Here is a 12807-nt window from a genome sequence, read left to right on the forward strand (position 1 = left end):
GAGCGGGGTTCTGGTCGCCCGTGGGTTGCTGTGGGCCTGGGCGGCGGGGGCGAGGGGACCCCGGCGGCTCAGGTGAGCGCTCCCCCTGTGCCCCCAGCCCGTCGGGCCGACCCGCCCCGTGGCGTACGGAGCTCCCCCCGCGCGGAAAAGCCCCGCTCCTTCCCCCCCGCCCCACCCCCCCGCCGCCCCTTCCAGTCGCCCGGAGGCGGGGGCGGCGGCGCCGGGCTGGCCGCGATGAATGAGCCGCCGGGGCCGCCGGGCCGCGCTGCCCCCCACGGAGCCGGGCCGGGAGCGCCTCCGGCGGCCGCGGCGGGATAGTCCAGGCCCCTCCGTCAGGCTTGCGGTTTGGGAAGAAAAGGCGATGCCTCCGCCAAGAAAAGAGCGAGCGCGGCCCCCTCCCCCTCCGCCGAGCCCGGGCGGCGGCGGTGGCGGCACTTCTAACGCGCGGGCACCCGGGCCGCCGCGGCCCCCGCAAACTACGCCCAGGCTCGGCCCCCGCCGCTCATTGGCGCGGGCCGGAGCCAGCGCACCCAGACCCTGCGCTGCCCTCGGCCGGACGCGCGCGGAGCCCCAGCTGCCCAGGCCGACGGCGCCCGGCCCGAGAGCCTCGACGCCGAGCCGCCCTCGCCTCCTCTGCCGGGCCCAACGCAGGGAGCGGGGCGAACGAGCAGGCGCGGCTGGCGCCCCGCGGCCCGGGCGCCCCCGGCCCGGCGCCCTCGCCACCGCGCCGCCTCAAGGCCGCCCGCTCTCCGCAGGTGGCCGCGGGCCCGAGCAGCGCGGCCATGGGCCGAGGGGTGCGCGTGCTGCTGCTGCTGGGCCTGCTGCACTGGGCCGGGGGCGGCGAGGGCAGGAAGACCTGGCGGCGCCGCGGCCAGCAGCCACCCCCGCCGCCGCCCCCGCCGCGGGCCGAGGCGGCGACGGCGGCTGGGCAGCCGGTGGAGAGCTTCCCGCTGGACTTCACGGCCGTGGAAGGCAACATGGACAGCTTCATGGCACAGGTCAAGAGCCTGGCACAGTCCCTGTACCCCTGCTCGGCACAGCAGCTCAACGAGGACCTGCGCCTGCACCTCCTGCTCAACACGTCGGTGACTTGCAACGACGGCAGCTCGGCCGGGTAAGGCCCGCACCCGCCCGCCGCGACCGGCGCGCCCCCGCCGCTGGCCTCGGGGCCGCGGGCCGCCTCGTCGCCGGCGGGTTCGCACACCCGCCTCCCTGTCCCCGCTCAGACGCACGGAGTCTCTGCACTGGACCCTCCCTGCTGGCCGCAGCGGTGCTCGCCCACGGGGGAAAGGGCTCCCGTCGGGTCTCGGAGGCGCTGGCCCCGGGAAGGGCCCTGCTCGGAGGCTTGCCGCGCGGGGGTGGGGCAGCGCTGGCAGCGCTGGTCGCGGGCCAGCCCGGGCACTGACCCCTCGGCCACCGGTGCCCAGCCCCTGTGCTCGCGTCCTTCGTTCCCTGGGCGGGGAGATGGCAGTCCGCGAGTGGCCCTGGCTCCAGCAGGAGGAGGTGGCACAGGGGGGCGGGGAGAGTCCTGCCGTACCCCCACCCCCACACCAGCTCTACTCGCCCCGTCTGCTCCCTGCTGCTGCTGGGACTGCCAGGGAGCCCAGCCAGCCAGAGGGACAGGCAGGGGGCGCAGGTGGGACAGAAGGACCTGGGGTGCAGCATTCACCCCTCTCCAAACGGAAGCAGATAAAAAAGAATGCGAGGCTGAGGGTTGGGGAGGGGTTGGGGGCGCCCATGCCCTCAGCGATTCCACAGCCCGAGGAACTGGACGTTAGGTCGGGCCTCGGAAGGAAGGCTGCGACCCTGCCTCGGTGGCGCCCTCGCCCCTCCACGCGCGCCTGTCCTACCCCAGTGCCCCTGCCCCACGCACACTCCTCCAGCGAGAGTGGTTTTCACTCTCCAAGCGCCACTGCGCGTCCCAGGAGGATCCCGAGCCCCAGCGAGGACCCACCCCCACCCCCGCCCGGCCGCCAGCGCCGAGGTTACAGCGGGTCTGTCGCGGGGCGGGCAGTGGGGATTTTCCACGGACCACACAACCCCTCGCCGCCCTTCCCCGCCCCGCGAGCGCCACCTCCCGGGACTGGCTGGCCGGGCCGGGCGCGCTCTGCGGGGGCCTGGCCGCTGGCGCCCCCGTGCGGTCCGCGCGCGCCTGGCGACAGGTGGCATGACCCCTTCCTTCCTGGAGCTGGGCCCTGCAGCCCCAGCTGACCGCCCGCTCCGCCCACTTCCCTTGCAGCTACTACCTGAAGGAATCCAAGGGCAGCCGGCGATGGCTACTGTTTCTGGAAGGTGCGTCCTAGGTGCGGAGGTGGCGGGGTGGGGGTGGGGATCCACTCGGCACTGGACCCTGAGGTGGTGGCTGTGCCCGCAGGAGGCTGGTACTGCTTCAACCGGGAGAACTGCGACTCCCGATATGACACCATGCGGCGCCTCATGAGCTCCAAGGACTGGCCGCTCACTCGAACAGGTCAGCGTGCCAGGGACTGACCAGAAGCCCCCACGAGGCGGGGGGGGGCGGGTGGTGGCGGGGGAAGGGGCTCATAATTGGAAGTCCTGGAAGAAGCTCCTCCTCTTTCACTCCCTAGAGGCCCAGAGAGGCCCCACCCCATCCATCCCCCCCCCAAAGTTAGGGATCATTCATTCTCACCTTTCATTCTTCTTCCACAGGTAACTTCCCAGGGCTCACCCTGGCTGTGCAGTACACAGCTGGTCCCTAGGTCAAAATATCTGGTGGAAGGGGGGAGGTTGAGGGCCATGTCCAGATGTCACAGCCTGGCTGGTCATCCTGGCCATGGGGACTCCGTGGAGTAACTAAACCCATCCATTCATTCCCCACTTCCTCAGCCACCTTGGTTCAGGTGGGTGTCACCACCCACCTCCTTGCTGTGGCCAAGTAGGATGCCCCCACAGCCCCACATCTTCCTATAGTCCTCACCCCTGCATGCCCCCTCCCACCAGAAAGACCCACTGCCTCTGTCCTCCCCTGCCACAGGCACGGGGATCCTGTCCTCCCAGCCAGAGGAGAACCCCCACTGGTGGAACGCCAACATGGTGTAAGAGGGAGCCGAAGGTCTTTCCTTGGGGGTCCTGTCCTTGGGGGTCCTTCCTGGAGGATCCTTCCTAAGAGGTTCTTAGGGGGGAGTCCATCCTTGGGGATCCCATCCTTGAGGGCGTCTGGTCCTGGGAGAGGTCTTCCTAGGGGGTTCCTGTCCTCAGGAGTCCTTCCTGAGGAGGGTGGTCCTTCCTGGGGTCCTCGGGCAACAGAGAAGCATGGCGGGCTCACACCATCCCTGTGTCACAGCTTCATCCCCTACTGCTCCAGCGATGTCTGGAGTGGGGCTTCATCCAAGTCTGAAAAGAGTGAGTCCCCTGCCTTCCCCCAGCTCCCCCCCACCCCTGACAGAGGCAGGGCAGGGAGGACGGAGCTCCTGGAGAAATACAGACTTTCAGCCTTGTAACTCCCTCTAACCCTTTGATAGTGTGTCCCAGGGTGCCTGCCCTCAGCACCCATTGCCTGGCTTGTCCATGGCTGGCCTGACCCTGAGGCGTCCTCACTCCTGGTTGTTCCCTGCGGGAGAGCCCCCAGCACAGCCTTGTGCACCTAACCCGCCTCTCTCTAGTCTACCCAGACCCTGTTCCCATCCCCTCTAAGACCCTCCAGACCCCCAGCTATACCCCTCCTTCTGCCAACCTGGGGGTGGGAGGCCTTGCTCTGTGTCCAGGCCCCCACTTGAATCCACCCTCCTTCTCTGTGCAGACGAGTACGCCTTCATGGGCGCCCTCATCATCCAGGAGGTTGTGCGAGAGCTCCTGGGCAAAGGGTTGAGCGGGGCCAAGGTGCTGCTGCTGGCAGGGAGCAGGTGGGCTGGGCAGGGGCTGGGGTGGGAGTGTGGATGGAAGGGAGAAGATGGGGCTGAGCCAGGGCAAATGCATGACCGGGAGGCTCAGCATCACGGGGCATCTCAGAGTTCGGCTCCCAGGTGCCATGTAGCTGGAAGCTGTCCAGAGGATGCTTCTGGGTCCATGGTTGTTGGGTGTGAGGGAAGCCTTGGACTGCAGTGACCTAGGCAGTTGGTTAGGGGTTAGCTGTGAACCCATGTACCACCAGGGCTGGGGTCCCTGGAGGCAGGATCACACCTGCTGGTCACTGTATCCCAGCAGGCATGTAGGGGACCCAGGGGACATCCAAGGAATGGACGGAGAGGCCTGGGGCACCTAGTTCATCTTAATTTTCAGATAAGGAAACTGAATCAGAGAGTGAGAGAGAGGAAGGGAAGGAGGGGTGGGAGGAAGTGGGATGACCTGACACTTAGCGCTGGGTCAGTGCCGGGAGCTCTGCCAGCCCTTCTCTGCCTCCAAGACCTCGAAGGGCCCAGGGGACTTACACATGAACACAGAACGTGTTGGCAGCTCAGAATGCTCTCAGATCCCTGCCCACTCGGGGATGGGCTTGGGGATGGGCGGGCCCTGGTGGGTGAGTGTCCTCATCTGCCTGGCCTGACATCCCACCTTCCCTGCAGCGCGGGGGGCACAGGAGTGCTGCTGAACGTGGACCGCGTGGCCGAGCAGCTGGAGGAGCTGGGCTATCCAGCCATCCAGGTGCGGGGCCTGGCTGACTCTGGCTGGTTCCTGGACAACAAGCAGTACCGCCGCACAGACTGCATTGACACCATCACCTGCGCGCCCACGGAGGCCATCCGCCGGGGCATCAGGTGCTCTGGGAGGGAGGGCCCATCCTGTGCAGAGGGCCTGGGGTGTGGTGGCATCTGTGGGTGGAGAAGCTCATGGGAGGCCAGGGGCAGCCTAACCTGCAGCATGTGGCCTAGGTACTGGAATGGGGTGGTCCCGGAGCGCTGTAGGCGCCAGTTCAAGGAGGGCGAGGAGTGGAACTGCTTCTTTGGCTACAAAGTCTACCCAACCCTGCGCTGTGAGTGGGCATATGGGGCGGCGGGGGGTGTTTAGACTATCTGCGCCTGCTGGAAACCCAGCCTGGAGTCCAGCCCTCAGAGGCTAGGCCCAGAGACCACTGTCCCACCTAGGATGGGTGACAAAGTCATCTGGGCTTGGCTGGGACTTTCCTGGTCTTAGCACTGGCAGTCCACTTGGTTCGAGGCAAACCAGGATGGTTAGTCATGTTTCCACATCCACGGTGAGGAATGCGCTTTGGAGCTGGATCCCAGTGCTGCGCCTGTGTGGGGCCTTGGCCGTCCCCCCAGCCCCACACTTGAAGGGACATCATCACCATGTTTTGGTCAAAGTAGAGTCCCTGGGAGCCAGGCCAAGGTGCGGGGAGGGAACAAGGCATCTCTTCAAGGAAGGGTGCTGGGGATGCTGGCGGCCAGCACCCTGCACAGAGAGCCCGGTTGGCCTGTGAGCCTGCTGTGGAGCTGACTGCAGCCTCGGGCCCCTGAGCCTGGGGTGGGGGGCAGAGCACCGAGGCGAGGCCCATCTGAGCCGTCCCCCCAGGCCCGGTGTTCGTGGTACAGTGGCTGTTTGACGAGGCCCAGCTGACTGTGGACAATGTGCACCTCACGGGGCAGCCGGTGCAGGAGGGCCAGTGGCTGTACATCCAAAACCTGGGCCGTGAGCTGCGGAACACACTCAAGGACGTGCCGTGAGTGTGCTGGGGACCCCACTCAGCCCCCACCCCAAATATACAGTAAACCACTTGACTTAAAAAGAGAGAGAGGCCTCAAAGATGGAAAACAGGAAGCAGCCAAGGGGTCCTTGAGTACGTGACAAACTGTGGTCCACGTAGACAAGGGGATCTTACCCAGCGCTAGAAAGAAGTGAGCGATCAAGCGGCAAAAAGACAGGAGGAACCTTAAAGGCGTGTTACCAAGTGAAAGAAGCCAATCTAAAAGGGCTACATGCTGTGTGATTCCAGCTCTATGTCATCCTGGAAAAGGCAAAACTACGGACACAGTAAAAAGATCAGTGGCTGCCAGGGGTTGGGGGAGAGAGGTATGAATAGGTGGAGAACAGGAATTTTAGGCCTGAGGAGCTACTCTGTATGGTACCACAATGGTGGATACGTGGCATTATACATTTGTCCAAACTCATAGAATGTACAACACCAAGAGTGAACCCTGATGTAAGAGTGAACCCTGATGTGAACCCTGATGTACAGACTCTGGGTGGTAATGTTGTAAGAGTGAACCCTGATGTACAGACTCTAGGTGGTAATGATGTGTCAGTGTAGGTTCATTGATTGTAACAAATGTACCAGCTGGTGGGGGTTGTTGATGACGGGGGAGGCTGTGCGTGTATAAGAGCAGGGGATAAATGGGAGCTCTCTATGCCTTCCATTCAATTTTGATGTGAACCTAAAACTTCGATTAAAAGCTAACTTATTAAGAAAAACAAAATATTCACCTGTCCGGGAGAGCCCCCACTCCGAGCAGGATTTGGAGGCCGGAAGGGACAGGGGTTAGTAGGGAGCATGTGTGCTGGGGGGGACAAGGCCTTGGGGAGCCGCTGGCTGGCACAGAGGCAGGAGGGAAGTAGGACGCAGGCAGGGGACAGCCTCCCAGTAGAGGGGGCTGGAGCTGCTGTGACCTGTGGGCTTTGGGGGTGGGGAAGGGCTGAGGCGGGGACATGGTTGCTCACAGGTTGTCTTCTCCCCAACAGGGCCAGCTTTGCCCCTGCCTGCCTCTCCCACGAGATCATCATCCGAAGGTCAGTGTCGCCAAGCCCCAGGACAGCTCGCGTCTATGGCTCTCACTCCAAGCATCTGCAGTGCCCCCGTCCCCAGCAGGCCTGCCCACCGGCCTCCCCGGCTCTGGCTTCTTTTGGGGGCTTTCAAAATCACTTAGACAACCCACTGTGTGGCAAGAATTCACTGGTAGCAATGCCGTCCTCTGCTTTGGCCACACCTGAGTGACCCCCACCTGGGCTTCTGTCTGCAGCCACTGGACAGACGTCCAGGTAAAGGGGACCTCGCTGCCCCGGGCACTGCACTGCTGGGACAGAAGCCTCCACGACAGCCACAAGGCCAGCAAAGCTCCCCTGAAGGGCTGCCCCATCCACCTGGTGGACAGCTGCCCCTGGCCCCACTGCAACCCATCTTGCCCCACCATCCGGGACCAGTACACGGGGCAGGAGATGAACGTGGCCCAGTTCCTGATGCACATGGGCTTCGACGTGCAGACAGTGGCACAGCAGCAGGGCCTGGAGCCCAGTAAACTGCTGGGGATGCTGAGCAGCGGGAGCTAGGGCCCCGCCCACCTGCCCTCCAGGCCCTCCTGTCCTCCTAGGGCCGCAGGGCCCCGGCCATCCCCATCCTGGGTCTGGATGCCCTCCCCTGGCAGCCTTCACTGCCTCTTTCCCACTGCCTCTGGGAGGCCCAGCCTGAGATGGACCCACCGTCAGCCCAGCTGTGGCCCTGGGCCCCCTCCCATCCCTCCCTCCTGACTCCCGCCTCCAGCCCACAGTGGGGAGTCAGAAGCACTGGATTCCTCAGCCCCCAGCCCAGAAGGCCCCGCCCCAGCCCAGCACCCAGCCTCGCCTGCCCTTTTGTATTATTTTATAAAGTGACTTTTTTTATTACTTTAATTTTTTAAGAAAGAAAAATAAGCAAGAAATATATAGTGAATGATATTGTTTTGTAACATATTTTTTTTAAATAATGAAGAAAAAAGATAACAAAAGAGCCTCACCCTGTAGATGTGTTTATTTGAGGGGGCACTTTGCCCACTTCACACCCCTCCCCCAACCCCGACTCCACCCCCACCCCCCCCACCCCCCCCCCACCCCCCTGGTCCAGGGCAGCAGAGAGACTGGGGGCGACCACGGGGCCTCTTGCCCTTCAATCCCTGCTCCTTCTGTTCATCGTTTCAGCAAACAGTAGTGATGGGCTTGTTTCGGGCGAGCCCCCAGCAAGGTTTTATGCTCCCTTTCCTCTTTATTTTGTTCTTGGGGTGACCTTCACGCCGCAACCCCGCCATTTCTAAGTGCATGACTCAGCGTTTGTACATCCACAATGTTTGTCTCTACCAGCAACCTCCACTTTCAAAACTTTATCACAAAACACTCCCTACCCAGCTAACACTTTCTTAGAAGTTTGTATTGTGTTTATTTTCACTACGTCACACATGCACATGGTCCAGAATTTGAAAGAAGCAAAGCTTTGGAGGGTGAAAATTCTCCCTCTGGCCAGCCCCTGGCTCTGCATCTGTGGCTAGTCCCAGAGGACCTGGCCTCCCATAAACACGTACACACACACACACACACACACACACACACACACACACACACACACACTACTTTTCCTTCCACATGTGACTGCATGCCATACACTTGCCGCCTGGTTTCTACTTCCCGTTGCATCTTGGGGCCGCGGAGAGCTCCACGCTGGCGGGACATGACCAGTGAGCAATGAGCTCTGTGCTTCATACCCTTTTCAGGTACGAAGGGTGCAGCGTGGCTAGCCTGTGTCAGCATCACTGCACGCGGCCGTCGTCTCTGTGGGATGCACCCAGAAGTGGCATGTGGGTCAAAGACAGTAAGCAAGCACCTGTGGTTTCAGTGACACACTGATAAGCCCCCCCAGGTGGCCAGGTCATGACCCTCCAACAGACGTGGCTTCCTCAGCACTCCCTGCATTAAGTGTCCCACGCACATAGCACCCTGATTCCTCCAGGCGCCGGGCAAGTAGGTCTTATTATAAAACCCCAATTTACAGATAAAGAAACTGAGGCCCAAAGAGGCTATGTGAAGGGTTGAAGGGACAGAGGGAGGATTCATGCCTGGGCTCTGCTCCCAGCCTCCGACCACCCAGCCTCTCTCAGGGAGTCTGCAGCCCCAGTCCTAGAGTGGGGAGAATCACAGAGACCCCATCGTCTCACCCGCGCCAAGACTGGGGGTGTCCCCTGAGGTCTTATCAGCTCTGGGCCCACCTGCAGCCCACTCATCACCAATGTCAGCTTCCCCAGGGGGAGCTAAGTGGCCCAATCACGGTTTCCTCTGTGGACCACTCTTGTGGGAAGCCACGGAGTCCCAGTGGCCAAGGGAAACAGTGAGGTCAGGGAGGGGGGTGGCAAAAGGCTAGAGATGAAAGAAAGGGTACCCAGGGGCAGCTGCTGGTTTGGGGGAGCAGCCCCATCCTTGGCCTCCCTGGAGGGCCATGGACAGTTCTCCCCATACGACAGTGGGCTCCCAGCGGGAGAGGGGGCTGGGAGGACCTGGAAGGGGCCTGGCCTTCACCTACCTGGGGAGACTTGTTCAGAGGGAGGGGCCCACGCTTCGGTCAGAGCTGGGTCGGGGGGACCCCGGAGGTGCTGGCGCAAGACCAGTTCCTTGTGTGGAGAAGGGCGGCAGGCAGTGACATCAGTACAGACAGATGTCTCGCTCTGTTTGAGGTGGGCTGAAAAGAGTCAGAGGGTAGCTTTGTGTGTCTCAGGCATGCCAGGCCCACTGAATGTTATACTTGTGGGTTAGGCCCAGTGGGATTTCACCAAATGAATAAATCCCTTCTCCCCATGTTCCTGACAAAGAAGGAACATGGGAGAAAGGCCTACCTCCGGCCTCTGTGCTTTACCTTGGGGGCTAGTGGCAAAATGAGCCCAGGACCCGTAAGGACAGTGGGTGACGCCAAACCTGCAGTGCTCAGTGAGCCATCGATGTGACACACTGACTTCCCGACTTCTCTTTTTCTATTTTTTGTCCGTGCCACGCGGCATGCAGGATCTAAATTCCCTGACCAGGGATCGAACTTGTGCCCCCTGCAGTGGAAGCTCAAATTCTTAACCACTGGACCACCAGGAAGTCCCCAACTTTTCTAGAAATGTTGCTGCTTTACATTTTCCACATCACAGGCTTCCCGTAGCAGCAAAAATGCTCAGGACAGAAGCGACCAAGATTTCTTTTCAGTAGATGAACGGGTAAATAAACTGCAGTCCATCCAGACAATGGACCGTTACTCAGCACTAAGAAGAAATGAGCTCTCAAGCCATGAAAAGGCTGGAGGAACCTTAAATGCATATTATTAAGTGAAGGAAGCCAATCAGAAAAGGCTACATATGGTGTGATTCCAACTCTATGACATTCTAGAAAAGGCAAAACTATGGGGACAGTAAAAAGATCGCTCGTTGCCAGGGGTGAGGATGGGGCTGACTAGGTGGAGCACAGAGGATTCTTAGGGCAGAGAAACAACTCTGTACGGTCCCACCATATGGTGGGTACATGTCATTACACATTTGTCCAAATTCATAGAAGGTACAAAACCAAGAGTGAATCCTGATGTAAACTGTAGACTCTGGGTGATGCTGACAGATCAGTGTAGGTTCATCGATGGTAAAAAGTCAATGGTGTATCACTCTGGTGGGGATGTAGATAATGGGCAGGCTGTGCCCGGTTAAGGGCAGGGAGTATACAGGACTCTCGGTGCTTTCTGCTCAGTTTTGATATGAGCCGTGTTGAGAGCACGGACCCTTGACGTGACGTGGTGTAAACAGCAGCTCCAAGAGGACAAAGACTCTGGTATCCCTTGTTCTTTGCTGTTTCTCAGCGCCTAGAACGAGGCCTGGCACTCAGCAGCTACTGCAGAAGAACTTGTTTAGTGAATGAAAACATTAATCAGAAGGAATAGAAACAAAAAGTAATAACACACTACTGGAAGTTTTAAAGCCACAGGGAGACGTGAAGAGAAGAAACCCAGAGGTTTTGGTAAAACCTGATATATGTGTACTACCTAGTTTTAATGACCTTTGCAGGCCCTTTTAGGAAAATTCTTTAAATACATTTTGAATAACATTGCTTTATTTGTACATACAAATACTTGTTACAATGTGTGAAAGTTCACTCCAGCAGCAATGAGCACACCTGGCACCCAGATCTTAGTCTCTTACACCATCTCCAATAACAGGAACCAGGGCTCCTTGGAAAACACCTAGCAGGAAACGTGCAGGATGAGCCCCGGGCATCTTGCAGTGCCTGCAGTGAGGAGGTGCCGAAAACCCCACCCCCATTGATGGGGGTACGTAAGGGGACACATGGAAGGCTTTGAGCAACAGAATAAAAAAATATAGTTTTGGACTATAACTCAAAGTATAAAATAAATGTATAAAGTATAAAATAAAATAAAATAAAATAATAAATTATAAATTATTTATAAATAAATTAATTAAATAAACAAATTTATAAATAAATTAAAATAAAATAAATTAAGTGGGGGAGAAAAAAGAAATCTCTTTGCAGAGTTCCAAATAATTTATGTCGATACTGTCCCCTCAAGGAGGGGAAGCATACACCCCCCTTAAGTGTGGGCCACGCATGGTGACATCCCGCCCCCAGAGAGAACAGGATGGAAAGGGGGAGAAAGAGGAACTCCCCAGTGGAGACACCTGACAGACACACCTCAGCCAAGTGACCAAGGGCACAGCCACGGTGAGGAGTCATGTTGAGAGCACAGGCCCTGAAGGGATGTAAGGAGAAGGGCACTTTCCCTCTGTGGTCTTCCTCCCCCAAACCCACAAGCCCAGACTAATAATGAGAAAGACATCAGACAAACTAGCAGAGGGACAGTCTGCACCTCCTTGCCCAGCCCTCCTTCAAACCGTCGGGGTCGTTCAAACCAGGAAAGTCTGAGAGACCGTCCTGGCCAAGAGCAGCCAGAGGAGATGTGGTGACTAAATATCCCACGTGGGGTCCTTGACAAGTCCTGGAGCAGCAGGAGGGCATGATGTTAAAACTGGGGAAACCTGAATAAAGTATTCACTTTGCTTAATAATAGTGTATTAATAATGATTTATCAATATTGGCTCATTAATTGTAACATGTCCCATAGGATGTTCCCAATAGGGGAATTTCCTGGTGGTCCAGCGGTTAAGACTCCACGCTTCCACTGCAGGGGACCCAGGTTCAATCCCTGGCTGGGGAACTAAGATCCCGCAGTCTGCGTGGCACAGCCAAATAAAATAATAAAGAGAATTTAAAAAAAAAAAAAAAGGTGTTCCCAATAGAACACACTGGATATGAGGTATATGGGAGCTCTATCAGTGCAGTTTCTTTTTGCATCTACAGCTGTTCTAGAAAATAAAGTCTATTTAAAAATTTTGTAAAAGGAAGGTATTTTTTTTTAATCTTTTTTACTTTTTTGGCCACACTGTGCAGCACGCAGGATTTTAGTTCCCCGACCAGGGACTGAACCCGTGCCGCCTGCAGTGGAAACTCAGAGTCTTAACCACTGGACCACCAGGGAAGTCCTGTTTTCAATTTTTATTTTTATTTTATTTTTTAAAGCAAGTTTTGTATTCATACAAGAATATAAACCTATTTACACTTCATTTATTATTTTTTTATTTTTCATTTATTTATTTTAAAATTATTTATTTTATTTATTTATTTTTGGCTGGGTTGGGTCTTTGTTGCTGTGCGGGGGCTTTCTCTAGTTGCTGCAAGACAGGGCTACTCTTTGTTGTGGTGCATGGGCTTCTCACTGCGGTGGCTTCTCGTGTTGCGGAGCAAGGGCTCTAGGCGCGCGGGCTTCAGTAGTTGTGGCTCTCCAGCTCTAGAGCGCAGGCTCAGTAGTTGTGGCACACGGGCTTAGTTGCTCTGCGGCATGAGGGATCTTCCCGGACCAGAGCTCGAACCCGTGTCCCCTGCACTGGCAGGCGGATTCTTAACCACTGAGCCACCAGGGAAGCCCTACTTCATTTTTTTTTTTAATTATTCTTTTTTTCTGGTTTAGGAAGTAGTACCTATTCATTTTAAAACTGGAAAACACTGAAAACCCAAAGGAGAGCCAAAGCACCTGCTGCCCTGCGCCTCGGACGTGACAGTGGGGCATCTCAGGCTTTTACTCAG

The 12807-nt window shown here is 57.9% G+C and overlaps 1 protein-coding gene across 1 annotated transcript; it reads left to right on the forward strand.

The window, feature by feature from the left end:
• Positions 1 to 653: 653 nt before the first annotated feature.
• NOTUM (notum, palmitoleoyl-protein carboxylesterase) lies at positions 654 to 7623 on the forward strand. Its single transcript, XM_079904083.1, has 11 exons — positions 654 to 1114; positions 2240 to 2292; positions 2375 to 2470; positions 2996 to 3056; positions 3305 to 3363; positions 3761 to 3863; positions 4524 to 4715; positions 4830 to 4930; positions 5470 to 5617; positions 6634 to 6681; positions 6912 to 7623. The coding sequence occupies exons 1-11, from the start codon at positions 783 to 785 to the stop codon at positions 7216 to 7218; spliced, it is 1500 nt and encodes a 499-aa protein (XP_079760209.1). The 5' UTR covers positions 654 to 782; the 3' UTR covers positions 7219 to 7623.
• Positions 7624 to 12807: the final 5184 nt, after the last annotated feature.

Source organism: Stenella coeruleoalba (genome assembly GCF_951394435.1).
Source record: "Stenella coeruleoalba genome assembly, chromosome: 19".
In the NCBI taxonomy this organism is placed as follows: domain Eukaryota; kingdom Metazoa; phylum Chordata; class Mammalia; order Artiodactyla; family Delphinidae; genus Stenella; species Stenella coeruleoalba.